At 37.6% G+C, this 16,209-nt stretch overlaps 3 protein-coding genes across 3 annotated transcripts; all 3 read right to left on the bottom strand.

Moving 5' to 3' along the window:
- Positions 1-1,403: 1,403 nt before the first annotated feature.
- LOC113751792 lies at positions 1,404-1,906 on the bottom strand. Its single transcript, XM_027295931.1, has one exon. It carries the CDS (start codon positions 1,790-1,792, stop codon positions 1,652-1,654), a length of 141 nt encoding a protein of 46 aa, XP_027151732.1. The 5' UTR covers positions 1,793-1,906; the 3' UTR covers positions 1,404-1,651.
- A 4,546-nt stretch (positions 1,907-6,452) lies between these two features.
- On the bottom strand, positions 6,453-12,322 carry LOC113751790 (serine/threonine-protein kinase STN7, chloroplastic). The gene is made up of 10 exons (XM_027295928.1): positions 11,715-12,322; positions 11,535-11,621; positions 11,034-11,153; positions 10,837-10,935; positions 9,237-9,405; positions 9,032-9,125; positions 7,861-7,954; positions 7,713-7,769; positions 6,801-7,214; positions 6,453-6,719 (listed from the first exon to the last, which is right to left on the bottom strand). The coding sequence occupies exons 1-10, from the start codon at positions 12,153-12,155 to the stop codon at positions 6,558-6,560; spliced, it is 1,737 nt and encodes a 578-aa protein (XP_027151729.1). The 5' UTR covers positions 12,156-12,322; the 3' UTR covers positions 6,453-6,557.
- Positions 12,323-13,749: 1,427 nt separating this feature from the next.
- Positions 13,750-15,590, bottom strand: LOC113751791 (probable galacturonosyltransferase-like 3). The gene has a single exon (XM_027295930.1). It carries the CDS (start codon positions 15,303-15,305, stop codon positions 14,256-14,258), a length of 1,050 nt encoding a protein of 349 aa, XP_027151731.1. The 5' UTR covers positions 15,306-15,590; the 3' UTR covers positions 13,750-14,255.
- Between the last annotated feature and the right edge of the window lie 619 nt (positions 15,591-16,209).

Genomic DNA, 16,209 nt, shown 5'->3' with positions numbered 1-16,209 from the left:
CTAATGCAGGTTTGGTTGAAGACAAGATGATCAAGACAATACCTTGTCACAAACTAACTAATCTCCAACTTAATTATTAAAGCTTAATTAGCTAAATTTTCATGTTTGTAGCTACCAAACCCTCAATTATCAAAAGCAGACAAAAGAAACAGATGAAATATATCAATTAGTGTCTTAAGTCAATTTCTTGCTGCACCTGCAATTCACAAGACGACAATCAAAATCGTTAATTAAGCATGTAACAATTAAGTAATAACATACTTTGCAATATATAAGATACTCTGTGTCTTTTTTGGACCTGCTTTCCTGAGAGTACAAAAAGTTTGTAAATAGTTTGACTGGATTGGAAACTAGGAAAGTAAGATCACAACATTTATCACTTTAAATGATTATAGGGCCTACATGATAATCAGAAAGTGTTAAAACAGCAGGAAATAATACTACTATTTCTAGGTTTTTGCTAATAATTCGCTCAAAATCTATATATAAAGAAAAAAGGTTTAGTCATTGTTCTGCTAATTAAAGATAATCTATATTTTTTTTTCCCTTTCTTGTTTGCACCAGTCAAGAGTTTAATTCAAGTTTATGCGCAGAAATAAAGAGCATAAATCTACTAGAAATATCAACTACTTTCTTTTCTGAAAAAAAAAAGCCTGCAAAATTAAGTGTAATATGTATGGTATCTGCTATAACCTGACTGGCTAAGCCTAATAAAACGAATACAAATTTTTCCACCCTTGTTTTCTCTGGTACTTGTTGGATGGCTTAGGTTGCTTCTAAATTTGGACGACAGGTAAGTACTAGTACTACTTCTTGCGGGAAAGAAAACAATCCAATGCCAATACCAAAATAAAACGAAATAAAAAAGTCTTCCAAAGTATGTGGATTTTTGAATTTTAATTTCTGGCCAGGAAGAAACTTGGAAGTCCTGCTCATCTGATTCTGAATCTGGGGATCCAGATATTCGAATAATTCAGGTACGAAAATACAAGTAGAAAAATCTGCAAATTGAAGTTGATATGAACTTTGAGCTAGCACTAAAGAATCCGATCATACATCTTCCCAATTTGGTCATCACCAGTTCCCTATTGCTTAAATATCCAAGCATTCATTATCTTCATTGTTTTTTGTGTACGTTGAGGACTGCGATGAATGTGAACTATTGTGAGGATAATAAACTAGTCAACCTCCATGAGGACTGATGAAAGAAATGATCAAATAAAGAGGATTAGCCGATCACCAGAAGGTAAAGATTACTGTGAATTAGACTTCAGCTACCCAATTTTGTGGGCATGTCCTCATCCTACAATAGCTTGATTAAGTTTGGCTGATGAACTAGTCCTCCATCTTCAAAAATCCACAGCAGAAATGATAACACACAATATCAAAGGAGAGAAAATGAATGGAAATGAAAAGAATTACTAAGACTCAATGAATTGATAAAGATGATTTTTCAATCCATTAAGCTATCCGACTGTATACACATGAAGGCTCATAAAGCCAATTAATAATTAGTACAAAATTGTTAACTTCTTTCTCACTAATCTCGGCCTTTGCTATTTACACTCCCCAAGATGATCAAAGAAGAAGAAGAAGAAAAAAACAAGCATCCCTTCTTATTGAAGGCTAGATAGAACTAGAAAGATACTCTTCATTCATGCCAGCAAAGCAGCATGACCACACATCTTCTGATTATGTAAAGCCTAGCCCTTTGCTCTCTTAGGACCCCTCCTAGTCCTCTGCTTGAAATTCTTCTCTTGGAGCTTCCCATGTTTGTGCTGCTCATCTTCATCTTCTCTACAATAGATTGCAAGAAGTGTTCTTTTTTCTTCTTTGTGCTTTGGTGCAGGTAAACTCACAAGTGATGAATGAAGAAGTTGCTGAAATTGAAGTGATGAACAAAGAGCAAGAAGGGCTCTTTATATAAGGAGTTTCAAGTGTGGTCCAAACTTGCCTTGGTCGAGTAAAGAGCCAACTATGGGGCATCAAGGGGTGTGCAGTGCCCCCTAGCTCACCAGACAGTACCATAAGGGTCCCATACCCACTTGGGATTCCATGCTATAAACCCCCAACATGGAGGAAAAAAAAATAAAGATTAAAATTATTCAAACACTAGTGAGTAAATAAATACCGCTACTAATGCATATTTGTACAAGTGTAGATTCAATGCCATAGTGCCATGTCATTCTCTATATACAACTCTGGTTATCATGCATCACCTACCAACATAAGGGGTCAGCCATTACTTCAATAAGGTAGCACAATTCCTTAGTTTATGAGCTGCCTTGCAATAGTGTTGATGATGAGGTGATAATTTTGGTCAAAGTGACCCTTCTCCTGCATATTTCTGGTACACTCATTTAAGTTCATGTCTTATTTGAGTCGGATCCACCTAAACAGACAAAGTGAGGGTCTCAGTTGGATCCTACTAAAAAATGCCCATTTTAACTAACGTACATGTAAAGTAAAGCACCACCTAATAGCCTACTATAATGAATTATCCCAATCTAATCCAGCAAAATTTCCATCAGCATTATTCATATGGGACAATAGGTATGATAATGGGGTGCGGTTGCAACTTCAAGTCAACAGTTCCAGTAGTTGCTTTGTATAATTGGGAGTTACGGAGACAGTATGTATGACAATGGGGTGCAGTGGAGGCTTCAAGGCAACATTTTTTCCAGGAATTCTGCCTTCTGTATCATTAGTGGTCACTATAGTGATCACTGATATACAAAGTGTTATATTCAAAGTTTTAATTTCCATTTTTCTTTTTTCTTGAAGCACTAAACTTACAGTTGGCATGCCATGCAAACAATAAAAGTTTGAATTGACCCAAGAACGAATCAATTTTATTGAGATTTTTTTTTTGTAATAATATCTTTAACAGGAGAAATCATATCTGGGTTCAGTCATCTTAGGTTGACTACCACAACGAGTATCAGTAAATTTGGATTGGCATTAAAGTATTTACCCTGCTAAGCTAAGGGTATCAAAAAAACATCCTGAATGAGAAATTTAAAGAACTTGCTGAATGAAGATGCCTTGTCACCGTTTTACTTTGCAGGATCGTCTTCAACAATTCCAATGGAAATCACTCTGCTCAAAGTAAATGGCATTGAATTTTTTGTAGGAAACATTTTGTCATAATTTGTCAAAATAAATTGAAGGCAAAGAACCCATAAAAAGTATTGTGCTAGAAAATTCTGAAAATGACATTGAAAACCAAAAGGGATCAAAGAAAGATATGCTTGAGAGAATTAAATTGCAAAAATGGAAGCAAGTTTCAACATCGCATGCCCTGCATATTTTGGCTTAATTACGAGAATTTTTACGCTACTTGTCGAGGGAATCGGATCAAAATAACGGTCAAACTAAGCCTCACGTGAGCCTTCAATTACCCCGCCATATTCTCTTTTATTGCACCAACATTTAAGAACCCAAGAAACCACATTTCCAAGCAATGACCATAGCTGAATTTTCTACTACTCCTTTCTTGCTGAAATCTAGTGGGGAAACAGCACAAAATTCGATTAAGTGAATGATTAATTTAACCTTGATGATCAGGTTTCCAAGCAAAGCCAACCCACTTGCTTGATCTCGTGTTCCTCCCATTTCACTAAGGACACCAGCTTTCAGTAACCTAAAGTTCTAATAAACTATTGATTTAAGATTTTTTTACTTTCTTTTTTTGGGGGTTCTTTCTTTTGAGCAGTTTTGAAGCTGCCATGCTCAGTTTCTGAGCTCACGTATGTCTATAGTTAGCTGTCTTCAATTCAAACTCATCACTCGAAATAAATAAAGGTATTAAGCAACAACATAATGTAACGCATGACACTTCATTATATAAAGTAATTACATAACGTAATTTAACACTTCACACTCCAACTCCTTGACTTGGACATTAAGTTTTATTGGTTTTTCTAGTCAGCTTGAACTAAGTGTAATACATGGTTTTTCTTTCCCTTTTTTTTTTTTTTTTTTTTTTTTTGGAGATATTAGGCTATGCCATAGAAAAACGTTTCTTCTACTGATGAGTTTGAATGCATGATAGCAATTACATAGTGAAGAATTTTTCCTTTCATATCTTATGTTAAGCGTGTAGATGGACCTAACTTATGGGGAATTCGTCCGCCATGATGGATTTTCATTATGTCTGAGTCAAGGTTAAATCATGATACATTGAGTCCAAGCTCCATAGCTCATGATAAAGCAATGTGCAGGTCCTTAAAATAGATGCAGGATGACTCAGTAAGCTATAGTCATTGTTCTATGCACGCATAAAACAACAAATGATCATGAACCGTGAAATATCCAAAGCTAATCAAAACTTTGAAATGCCAATAAAATCATACGATGGGCTATGACCCAAACCACATTGGGTAAGGGGAAAATATCAATAAAAGAAAGAAAACAAGTCTGAGGGGGACAGTGCTGATTAAGAAACTTGTACTATGCCATAATCCGAGTCTTCCAGGCTTACTTTGAAGTGACTATGGTGGGGTGTGTGTTGTACTGTCAAGGGCTAAAAAAGTGGACTTTTGTGTGCCTGAACAAGAAGGTCAGGTCACACGTGAAGCTCTCATGGTTGATACGGTTGTTGTTCCTGCTATTCTCGACATCATCTTATGCTACTAATCGTTAATTATTGCTGCCACCAACGTTTGAACTCTATATAAGTAGGTATATTCACCTAAATTATTTAAAAGCTAGTTCATCCGCAAAGCAATAGTACTTAGTTGTAAATTAGTTATTGGTGACGTTACTTCTGCAGATTTGAATATGTTAAGTACTCTAATTGTGGTGTCAACTGCCATAAGCCAGCACGAATGGGTAATAATTTATGCTCAAACAAATATCAGTAGTAAGAAGCATAGTAGTGCATGATTTGTATTCTTACGTGCGTATCAAATCTCCATAAATGGAGTTCCCTCAGGAGAGGAAGGAAGGTAGGATGATGGTGGAGACTGAAGGGTTTCTTGATAGTGAGTTGATGACAGTTAATTAACTGTACGAACAATAATTACTTATCCTAAGCATGTCAGAATTGCTTCCAATGTTTTCAACTAACAACGTGACCAATTCTTGGTTATCTGGCCTGTCACCGTTGGCCTCAGTTTTAAGTTTTACTTAGCTATGAATTGCCATGCAAGTTCGGGGATGAAGTTGTCAGCTTACCAGAGAACCTCAATCTTTGTAGATAAGTTCTCACAGATGCTTCTGATTTTCATAATTCGAATCAGAAGCTAAAAACATTTATCTTCTTGTTTTAATTTACTTAGAATCATTTGAAAACAAGCCCTATATCCTCTATTGGTAGGGAACACAACATGAACAGAGAATTAGCTTGACTTATTCATTATCCTTTTTATTTTTTTACGCATTTATCATCTTAAAGTTTTAGCTTAGATATGTAATTATTCCGACTTGTATATCACAACTCTGAAACTCTCATACGTATCCAGCACAACGGGTCAATACATTGTTGGCACAATGATAGGTCTCATGCCATAACATGGCTCATCGTCATCCTTAACAGTTTTTGCCTGGAAATATCCCAGGTATGCTGTGAAAACCTTGAGATCCGGAAAGGATTTTTAATTGAGCATTATGGAGCGTGGCAGAACTGAAATTACCGTAGTGTGTTTGGATGGCAGATTGCTTGAAATATTATTTAGAAAGGACACTATAGCACTTTTTTTGATATGATGTATGTGAAATAAAAAAATAATTAAAAATATAAAAACGTGGTTGAAAAATGTTTTTATGACACAAATAAAATAATATTTGAAAATTTTTTGTTTCCGAACACACCAAATTAAGCAAGATGAAATTACTACTACTAATAGAAAAGCAAGATTAGGATAAGGAGGCAAATAAGAGAAATGTTAAGGAAATTAAAGAAGAAAAAACTATGTATATGATGTTCCATTTCCTACTAACTCCATTCAATGGATATGGAAATGATGAATGCACACGTATTATAGCTACTTACAATCTTCATTCCAGTGAGGAAGACAGAAATAATTAGTCAATTATCATGCTATTTATATGCCTATTTTTGTAGCTCCAACGAACTACGTATCCATGTTACTACAAAAGGAATAAATTGAGAAAGTGAAATGAAGGGCTGAATTAAGCAGCTTCATGGAAGAAGAACCAACCTCACAATAATGCAACAGGAATGATCTTTGGCCTTGGTTAAATTATGCAACAGGAATGATCTTTGGCCTTGGTTAATGTGTGTTTCTGCATGCCTTAGGATAATGGTATGAAATTCAGAATCAGAAAACTGAAGGGACAATCGATTATCTGTAAATTTTCTTTTATACGTCTCCTACCATACAAGAGGATTAATCCGAGTGTGAGTGGAATGATGTACATTACTTTTTATATAAAATCTGCTTTTGTACTCTCTATTAAACATCATTTATTACTTTTTATATAAAATCTGCTTTTGTACTCTCTATTAAACATCATTTACTCCGCTAGAGAAGTTAAGGTTGAGGACTGCAAAATAATTTACATGCATAAGCAAATTACTATTTTTACAAATTTCATTCCTCTCTTGGGATCCACCGATTCCACCATACGCTCTTTCGCCTTTGATTAAGTTCATCAACACTCTCCTTTAATGTCCTTGTGATTTTTCTCTGCAGCTTGAGAGCTGATGCAAGAGCATTCCTTTGCGCACTCGACTTCTTTTTAGGTTGTATATCCTGCATAAAGCAGATAGAGAGTTGTAACTCATAGTGTAACTATTTCTAAAATCCATAATATGCAGTTTAGCATATACAAACCCTGAGCTCCTGAAGCTGTGCTTCAGTGAAGCCACCGTCCTGCTCTGTTCCTGACTTTGCCATCAGCCGAACAACCCACTTGAGAGCTTCACTATAGTCTTTTTGTGTCGCTCGATAATATTGCATCCTTAGGTTCTGCATAAAGGACATGGCCAATAGGCCTTCTCTATCAAAATAAGGATGAGCTAAAGCTTCTTTTGCGCTGACTCTTTGGCGTGCCTTATACCGAACCATTGATGTTAAAAGTTCCCATCCAATGCCACCATCCAGATCTAACAACTCAAAACCCCTTCTAAGCTCATTGCTTGCACGTGGTTCTACTGTATTCCTCCATGCAACCAGATCGTAGTCACATCGCTTTAGCTGACGGTTAAATTGTATGAGACTATTGTCGTTTCGTAGTCCAGGGAATGCCTGCAGGCAATGAGCTCATCATCAATAAGGGGGAAGTCACTAAGGCAGTGCCAATCAAACACTACACCCAATGCAATAAAACAGTAATTATCAATCACCACAATCATAGTGTTACTTGATTAGTTTCAGACTTCAATGCCGCACTTGGGGATCGAGTTAGCTTCTCTGTAGGGAAATTTTGAAATGCAGAACCTCAAAAGGAATATCAAACATGATTTACATATATTTGTGCCATTGTTATATGCAGACAGAGACAGAAAATTCTTTCCAAGATTTTTCTTTTTTCCGTTTGAATTTTAAACATGGTGAAGTTTGTTAGTCAATGACAATGTGAAAATAAGTACAGAATGACAATCTCAGCAAAGGATATTCCAACTACTTATTGACCATTTTTTATACTCGTGAAAAGAGTATATTGTTCTCCTATACGTAACTGCTTTCATTCCTAGGACATCATCCAGGAGAAACAGTCATAATTAACTCGTATCGCTAACTTACCATTTGTAAAAATACGAGCCCGGCGCTGTAGATGTCAAAGCGATCTGGCAAATTTAGCTGCTCAGACATTGTTGTTTAGGGGTAAGTCAAATGTATCGCTCAACCTCAAGTGGCGTGAAGATGAAAGTATTCATAGAAGACACAATACCTGCCATAAAACAGGAGATAGTGCTGTTGCAACTGGAACTGAAGGTGCAGAGGGTGTTTGAGTGCTCATAATATACTGCTCAGGTGCAGCATACCTGGAGAAAATGAGAAATAATAATGTTGTGCAAATAAACCAAAGTCTGGAATCATGTGAATCTAATTGATGGAATTAGATTGATGCTTGGAGCCTATCAAGAAAGTAGCTCCTGTTAGCTTGGATAATGCTCAATGAATATCCGTAAAGAGATCAAATAAATCCTAATGATTTCAGTCCCAATGTATATTCCAAATATGAAACTGTTACTGGGATAATAACTTATTACAACTTCAACTCAGATATTATGTATTTGACTTCTTGAGGTGATAATTTAAATTTGTGGATCGTATTGAACAAAATCAACTCGATGGTGTTGTCAAACTAAATCAGTTCATAGTATGAAATACACTCTTCTACTGCCTGATACCAAATGGTTATGAAAGTCACGTAAGAACGGTTATTTAATATTGCAATTTATGGGAAATCGAAAACAAAAATATTCTTAATTGTGATGGACTTCCAAAAGTACAAAAGAAGTCAACTTTAAAGTTGTTCCATTGCCCAAAAATTCGCTCCTTCCCTCTTCTTCTTCCCTTCCCAAAAACAAAGTATACTTGATGGTTGGTTGGCTTTTTCTACGAAGAACATTTCCTCTATGACTAAAAAGGTCGTTTTTGGGGGAAGGAGGGGTGGAGGTTTGTAGCGCTCCATTTTCTAACCCTCTCATCCCTGCGTGAATTTTTCCTAGCTTTTTGACATGACTAAGAGAACCAAGATGGCCACTAATTCTGGGATGAATTTTGGTGTAGGGGAGGACTATTACACATTTTGATCTGAGATAACTGAAGTTGATTGATACTTTGCTCAACATAATTTTCTTTTCCTAATGAAAAAGGTAACATTTGAGTAGAAGACCCCAGGTAAGGATTTGGGTCAATATCCAGGATTTTACAGGATTTCTCATGAGTAACTAACTGATACTTTCTTATTGGTTTGATAATGACATTTGATTAGGCTGCCCTAGAAACTTTAGTACTTCATCAGCAGCTATTTGCAAGTTTGAGTACTTTAGTGTATAGAGAAGAAACCAACATGCTCCTGGCAGTGATTAATTTTTGTTGAGCTGAAAAGCTACCTTGGATCTAACAGAAACTCCTTAGGAATATAATTGATGCCCACCCTTAAATCTGCAGCAGCTCCATGATCAATGATTTTGAATGTGCGAGAACCTGCATCACATTTAATGAAGAAAAATGAAAAGAAAAAGAAAAAAAAACTGAAAGAAACAATAGAGAGAGAGTTTAAGCGAGCTGCTAATAAGGTTGGCACAAAACAGTCACCTTCGGAGAAAATTATGTTCTGTGGCTTAATATCTCTGTGGACAATTCCGGTTGAGTGAAGGCCATCTAATGCAAACAAGATCCGTCCCAAAATAGTCTGGATAATTTGATTTTCCCTTTCTAGACCCTTAGGCAAGTTGTTAACCTCCCCCAGAAGCAGTGCTTCCACCTTTAAGTTTGCGAAAACTTCATTAAGGTTAGCAGAAGAGGCTAGAAATGTAAATTTGATCTTATATGTCAAATAGAGACCGTCTCAGCAACTCATTGCAAAAAGTGTACAAAAGCATTGACCTTTTCTTTAGACAAGATAATGAACACAAAACCATAGTTAGATCAACCTATTGCTAATATAGGTTAAAGGGAGATAAACAACTAGGACTTCTTTTCAAGGAGAGGGGGAGGGGGGGACTCATTTGGCATATTTTACAACAAAAGTGACTCAAAGACCTGGATATACTGGAAAAGTTTTCAACCTCAGAAATCCACCCATGAAGCACTTTGCCATGTGAAAAAGGAATCAGTTTCTAATCTAGAGCATCTAACTGAAGCAAAGCTGGAGAGGTCACCATCTTAATCTTGTGTGTCTAGTCAGGATTCATAGTTTCAGCAGTCAATCTACAGGCTCTACCCTTTGAGTGCCAGAAGGGGAAATCTGGACAACGGATTCCTAATTCTTGGACAAGAATTTTCCTACTTGCAAACATTTCTTTTCAGTTGATCAAATATTTGACTTCTCATTCAATTTCCAAGTTTTCTTTTCTGTGCTCCTTGTTTCAGTAATTCCTGATTTTCTTTGTAAATCTTCTTCTTTCTTGCAGTTCTAGAAATCTATTTCTACTGTTTCACTCATAAAGGTAGCCAAATTCACCTTCAACTCACTGAAAGCTTGGGATAGAGGCTAAAGACCATGAATAGAAACCAATCTCAGCTAGTATTTTGACACCCTTCTGGTCCTGACAACACAATTGTCACTTTGAGAAGTTCTTGTGGCCACCGTTGTTACTCTGTACCTGGAGAGCTACCAATGATATCTTTGTTTGCCTACCAGTTCATCATAATATGGACAACTATAATCTTTTTCCTTTTGGCAGGCAAGCTCTATGAAATTTTTCCTGAAGAGAGTACAGTTTTATTCTCCTGTCCTCACAATACAACATTATTGTTTCTATTAAGAATCAGTTACTCTACCACTTTGGAACAATAAGCACAGCTATGTTTGGAGGGAAATCCTATTATCTTAGGGCTTTACACTATGGAACAATAAGCACAGCTATGGTCTAATGGTTGGCCTACGTCATTATGTAACAATACATATAATTCATGTCATGAATTGAATATATAAGTTACAAAACGAAAGAGTTGGCACTTTTTTAGGCCAGCAGCTATGTCCTTAAATATGCTACCGTGAGCCTTCATGGAATTGTGCACGTCTAATATGCACCTAAGCAAATACACATAATAAGTCATAGTGATGTTCAAAATGGATAACATATGGAACAGATGATTTCCACATCATAATATATCTACTTGAAAATTCCATCAAGGAGATTTGTTCTGCATCACAGATTTAGAATTAAGGTGAGACAGAAGTGGTACCAACATTGTAAGGAAACTCCCTACTTTGCATTAAATCAGCAAGTGTGGCTTCCCCTTCAAAACGCCATATAAGCCAATATTCAGCTTGTTTCTTTGAAGAACTCTGAATCCAATTTGCAAAAGTTATAGATATGTGCTTGAAGCTGTCTTATTATCTCTGCTATAATCATACTTAGCAACATTAGGCAAAGAGAGCAGCACCTCGAGAAAGCCATACACAAAATCAGCACAGCTACTAGCACAAGCCCTTCGCAAACGTTCATTCATCCATATCTCCACTGCTCCATATTCAGTAGCCTTTTTCAAGACTAACTCTCCACCCTTTGAGTGACAACCAATAGCAACTATTGTTATTTTAGGATCGCTACCAATAACAATTAGCAAACATGCCTTCTAGATATCTTTATCAACTAATATTAATGCAAACTGTGGCCTAATAACACATTCATTCCAGATTGACAAGAAAGTTTGGAAAAAACTTGATACATGTACATGTGATTAGGTTCTATATAAAGTCTGAGCATTTGAGCAAAAGAATGGAAGAAAAAATTCCATCAAAGTTCAAGTAGGGACCAGCATAACCTCAACAATATTCCCCATAATACATGCAAAGCACATAAAGGGGAAAAAATCCGAAAGGGCTGAAATAACATAAACAATAAACAAAACTTTGATACTAGCAAGTTCCTGTCAAATATTTACCTTTGGGGAGGGCTTTTTAGCCCATGAAGCTCTATAAACCACACCAAAAGACCCTTCACCTAATTTCTTCCCAAGCACAAAATCTTCCTGCCACCACAAAACAAAATCAAATTATCCAAATTCCAAGATTTTATCCTCAAAACTTTACAAAATCAAAAATTCACCAGACAATCAACTAACCTTCCGATAGGTAGGTCTAATCAGTCTTTCAACAAATGCAAGCACAAACATATCAAAAAAACCAGGGGCAACACCAGGAGTAGCCCACAAATAAGACAAAGCACCCAGTGCTAAAATCGTCCCAGGAACCGTAACTGTGAGACCATTTGAGCTTGGAAGTGTACTTCTATAAATTATATCACCACACTCCATGACCGTACATGGAAGTCCAACTCCAACCCCAACAAAAAGATCGTTGACAAAGCTCATTAAATCCACCCCAGATGCTAAAACAAGAAGATTCCTGGATTTTGCATGGTTAAACTTTGTTGGATGAATTGACTCAGAAATTGGTTTAATCTTGAGCTTCTTCCCAAGAAATGGAGAAAATGGTTTGCTGGAGTTGAAAGCATGGAGTCTTGCTCCACTTAATCCAACCCCACTGGTGGCAACCGTAGCCATGATTGTTTCGAGGATCTATGAGGAATTTTAGTACCTAAAATTATGCTTGGGAAACAAAAGAAATCATCAGAGTTATGTTTTGAAGATTTTGTTTCAGCAATTTTAGGCTAGCCTAGGACTGCGCTCTGTTGCTTTCTTTCATGGCGTCGTCCGTTTCTTAGATTTTTTTTTTTATTTTGTTTTTTGTATTTATTTTCTCAAAAGGGACAGTTATTTCAGGTATTTTTTGTGGAGGGAAATACAAAAAATACAGGCCACAATTGACACGTAGGTCGAATCAATGGATAGGTGAACAATACAGGCCACAATTGATACGTAGGTCAATTCAGTGGGCCAGATGGCCGCAGTTAATATCCCCAGTATGGGTTTCTGCTCCACTCCTGGACTCTGAAACAATCTGAAAACCAGAATGGCTTGATAAGTTTTTGGCCCAAGAGTCCACACAATGCAAAAGGAAGCATAGGAGAATGGGGAATAATGTTAGGTTGCCTTTTTGACCAAAAAAAAGAATGTTATTTTTTTATCCCGACACATTTTCTCATGAAGTCCAGTCCATATCCAAAGTTGTGACCGAGGAACATCACAAGGCTTTGCCTAATTTTATGTCTATTGCTTCTCTTTCTCGAGTCCATCACATACTCACACTCAATGATATCTATGATTAAATGTTCCAAGGTCCAGCAACATAAAAAGAAGCCTAATTTGACTCTCAAGTCCTCCCCTATTCCTTTTTCCGGAGCTCTTAAACTAATAAAAGATATTCATGATTAGGATCGAAAGATGAACTAAGCTATTCGACGTTCGAATCGAGCTCGATTTGGTAACAACTGATTTGAACTTGATTTGCCAACTATTCAAATCAAACTTGAACAGCGTTTTATGTTGGGCAAGGGGACCTAATTGCACAACTATTATTTCAAGATCGGGGTGAATGACCCAATAAAAGCTGCTTTGAGCGAGCCCAATACTTCCGTTTGCACTCCACTTACAATAGTGAAATTTTTTCCACTATGTGATGGAAGTTTTTTCGCTCTAGTCCGCATTATAAGAGTAAAATGGGATTCCCCTCCTCTATTGTAACCTGTGAGTTTTTTTTTTTAAAAAAAAAAAAAATCAAAAAGTTGAAGTTGAAAGTTACTCAACATGACTCCGGACGAGCTCTTCTTAATCGTTAATCCACCTTTTCCCTGGAATCCGGATGCTAGTCAGCAGGCATCAGGCACGAAAATGGATGGGTCTTCATAAACCATGGAAATATGCACGGCCAGTAGCCGACAAATATATATCGTATTAAAAGCTTGCCTGACCTGAGCGCTGCCAGACTTTCATGATCATCAATAGCATTATTAAGTGCTTTATCGAGTTTCGATTCAGTCCCTTTAACATGTCTTCTGATGCTATTGAACTCCACTAGAATTTGCTCATTTTTAGGCTATTCAAAGGGGTATCCAATGGCCAATTGATCAGTAGTCCCTTCCCATATCCGTTGATTGCTTTCACAAGAAAACAAATTTCATCATATTTACTTGCTAGGATAAGATCAAACAGACACTCTAGTGGATGAAAGCAAAGGGGAAATGCGCCATCACAAACATCAATCAATAATGAATAATTCTCTCAATTCTGATTATGATCATCAGAAACAATCAAAGAACCAACCACAAGTAGTAGTTGTAGTAGTAGGTTAAAAAGTAGCACAACATGTACACACAAAAAAAAAAAAAACTCAATTAGCACCTCCACCTCCACTGCCACCAAGAAAACAAAACAAACTCTGATAGCAACATGGAATCCAACCACTCCCAAAAAATAGGACCCAGCATCACAATGCACCCATCATATCCTCATTCCCAAACCACCACCACCAAATCTTACCGTCCTGATCTCTCACATCGGACGGCCAAGAAAAACCCACCGACAGTACCACACCAGAGCTCCGCCACAACATTCCACCAAAACCCCAAAAGTATTCTTCCTCTCACGTCACCATAAATCTATCTGTTCTGTCCTCATTTCTCCTTTTTCATTCTCTCCTCACCTGTTTCCATCCCAATTACTCACTCACGGTCACGGGGCAACAATCTCCTACGACCAGCATCATCAACTATCGGAGATCAATGGCCGATGTTTAAACAAATCGTACGGAGCCCAAAGGCTATCCAACGGACAAGGTTTCTTCGAGTCCAATCTCAACCACGGCTTCCCTTTTCCGCTCCAATGCAGCAAACTAACGGGACCCGGATGCAAATCTCTACACAAACCTTCGAGATTATCCCCCCCGAGTCCATGTTGATTCCATCTGTGCTCAACCCCCTCGACATTCCCGGCGAAAACCAACAAAAACGGCGGCAATGAGCCCAGCTCATAAATTCTATACTTCTTTTGAATCCTCATCCAATGCTCCAGTTTTCTCGTGCACCCATTTGTTCTCCATTTCGTTAAATCCATCACCATAACCCCTGTGTTGAAATAACATGTGGCACGGTTATTAAAAGTGCTGGAGACATATCTGTTGGACCAAAATTTGGGAGTGAAATAGTTGGTGAAATTTGCGTGGCAATATTCGGGGGCGCCGAGAATATGCGCGGAGAGATTGATTTTCCAGAGCTTGGAGATGTCATCGATGATGATGAGGTCAGAGTCGAGGTATATAATGCGGTTGACGGTGGAGGGAAGGAGGTCGGCGAGGTAAATGCGGGCGTAATTCAAGGGTTGGTCGAGGGCGGTGCGGATGGAGGAGGAGATGAGGTGGTTGACTAAGGCGGGGGAGAAGTGGTAGAGATGGTAACGGAGGTAGGGGAAAGTGGAGGTGATGGTGGAGTTGAGGCCTTGGAAATGGCGGTGGCGGGTGGTGGTGAGGAAGTGGAAGAAGGTGTTTTCTGGGCAGGTGGAGTGCTGGAGGACTGAGAAGACCGCGGCGATGGAGCCACGGAGGTATGGCGTGGAGTAGTCAAGTGTCATGGCGACGTGGATGGTGGAAGGGTCGTGTGGGTTGGAGGGCCATGTGGAGATTGGGCAGTGCTGGCCGTTGCGGAATGCTGGGGCTTCCCGAAATTGCGGGAGGTCTGCGGTGGAGGGAGTGTGGGAGCTGAGGAGGAGGAGGAGGATGGTGAGGAGGAGGAGTGCGGTGGTTCTGGTGTCAGGTGGCATTGTGGGAGCGATGGCGGTGGTGGGAAGAGGAGGTATTGGAGGAGTTTGGCTGTTTTGGGAGAGTGGTCATGGGAGATCAGAGATTAAAGTCATAAGAGGATGAGTATGGAAGTCCAACTGTCCGAGTACGAAAGTGTGGGGATAAAAAATAAATGGAAAAGTAAACATATCAATATGAAATGACCTTCTTAGCCCGGGTTAGATTTTTTTTTTTTTTTGAATTTGTAAATGAGGTGGAGAATGAATTTATTCTCCTACTATAGATACTCTAATACTTGTACTAGCAGATCAATCAACAAAATGATTGTAGCATATAATGACAGTCAATTAGGATAGCTTTAATATCGTAGTCCATGTTTTTAATGCCATTGCTAATTTCTTTGAAATGACAATTTTACTCTTTTCAAAGTGCATTCAACTTTTGAATATTGAAGGATACAATTGTTATTTTGCTAGAGATTTGCTGTGAAAAAAAAAAATTTTTTTTTTAAAAAGGGTTCTCGAATAAATCATTTGCCTCAATCTTATGCTAGTATATGTATTTATTTAATAAACATTTTAAGTCATTTTGCCACCTCATGTGAGCTTGTTAAATGAATTATAAACATATCTTTGATAGAAAAATCAGGAGTAAAATAAAAATTCAATCACATTTGGCTTCAAATACGGTACAAAACAAAGTGCGGATAGAGTAAACAAACTTGATATGATTTTTTATGCAAATAGTTGACATTCTTTTTTTAGTTTTGTTGGCAGAAGTGGAACAAGTATTATACAAGATAATTAGAAACCAATAGTGAAAAGCTCAACAAAAGGTAGAAGCCGAAGTAGTAATAGGCGAAAAGTATCCAAGAGAATTGCGTTACATCCAATATTTAATCTGATATAGAAGCCAAAGGAACAA

Source organism: Coffea eugenioides, chromosome 11 (genome assembly GCF_003713205.1).
Source record: "Coffea eugenioides isolate CCC68of chromosome 11, Ceug_1.0, whole genome shotgun sequence".
Taxonomy (NCBI): domain Eukaryota; kingdom Viridiplantae; phylum Streptophyta; class Magnoliopsida; order Gentianales; family Rubiaceae; genus Coffea; species Coffea eugenioides.
This window is presented reverse-complemented; position numbering and strand designations above follow the sequence as displayed.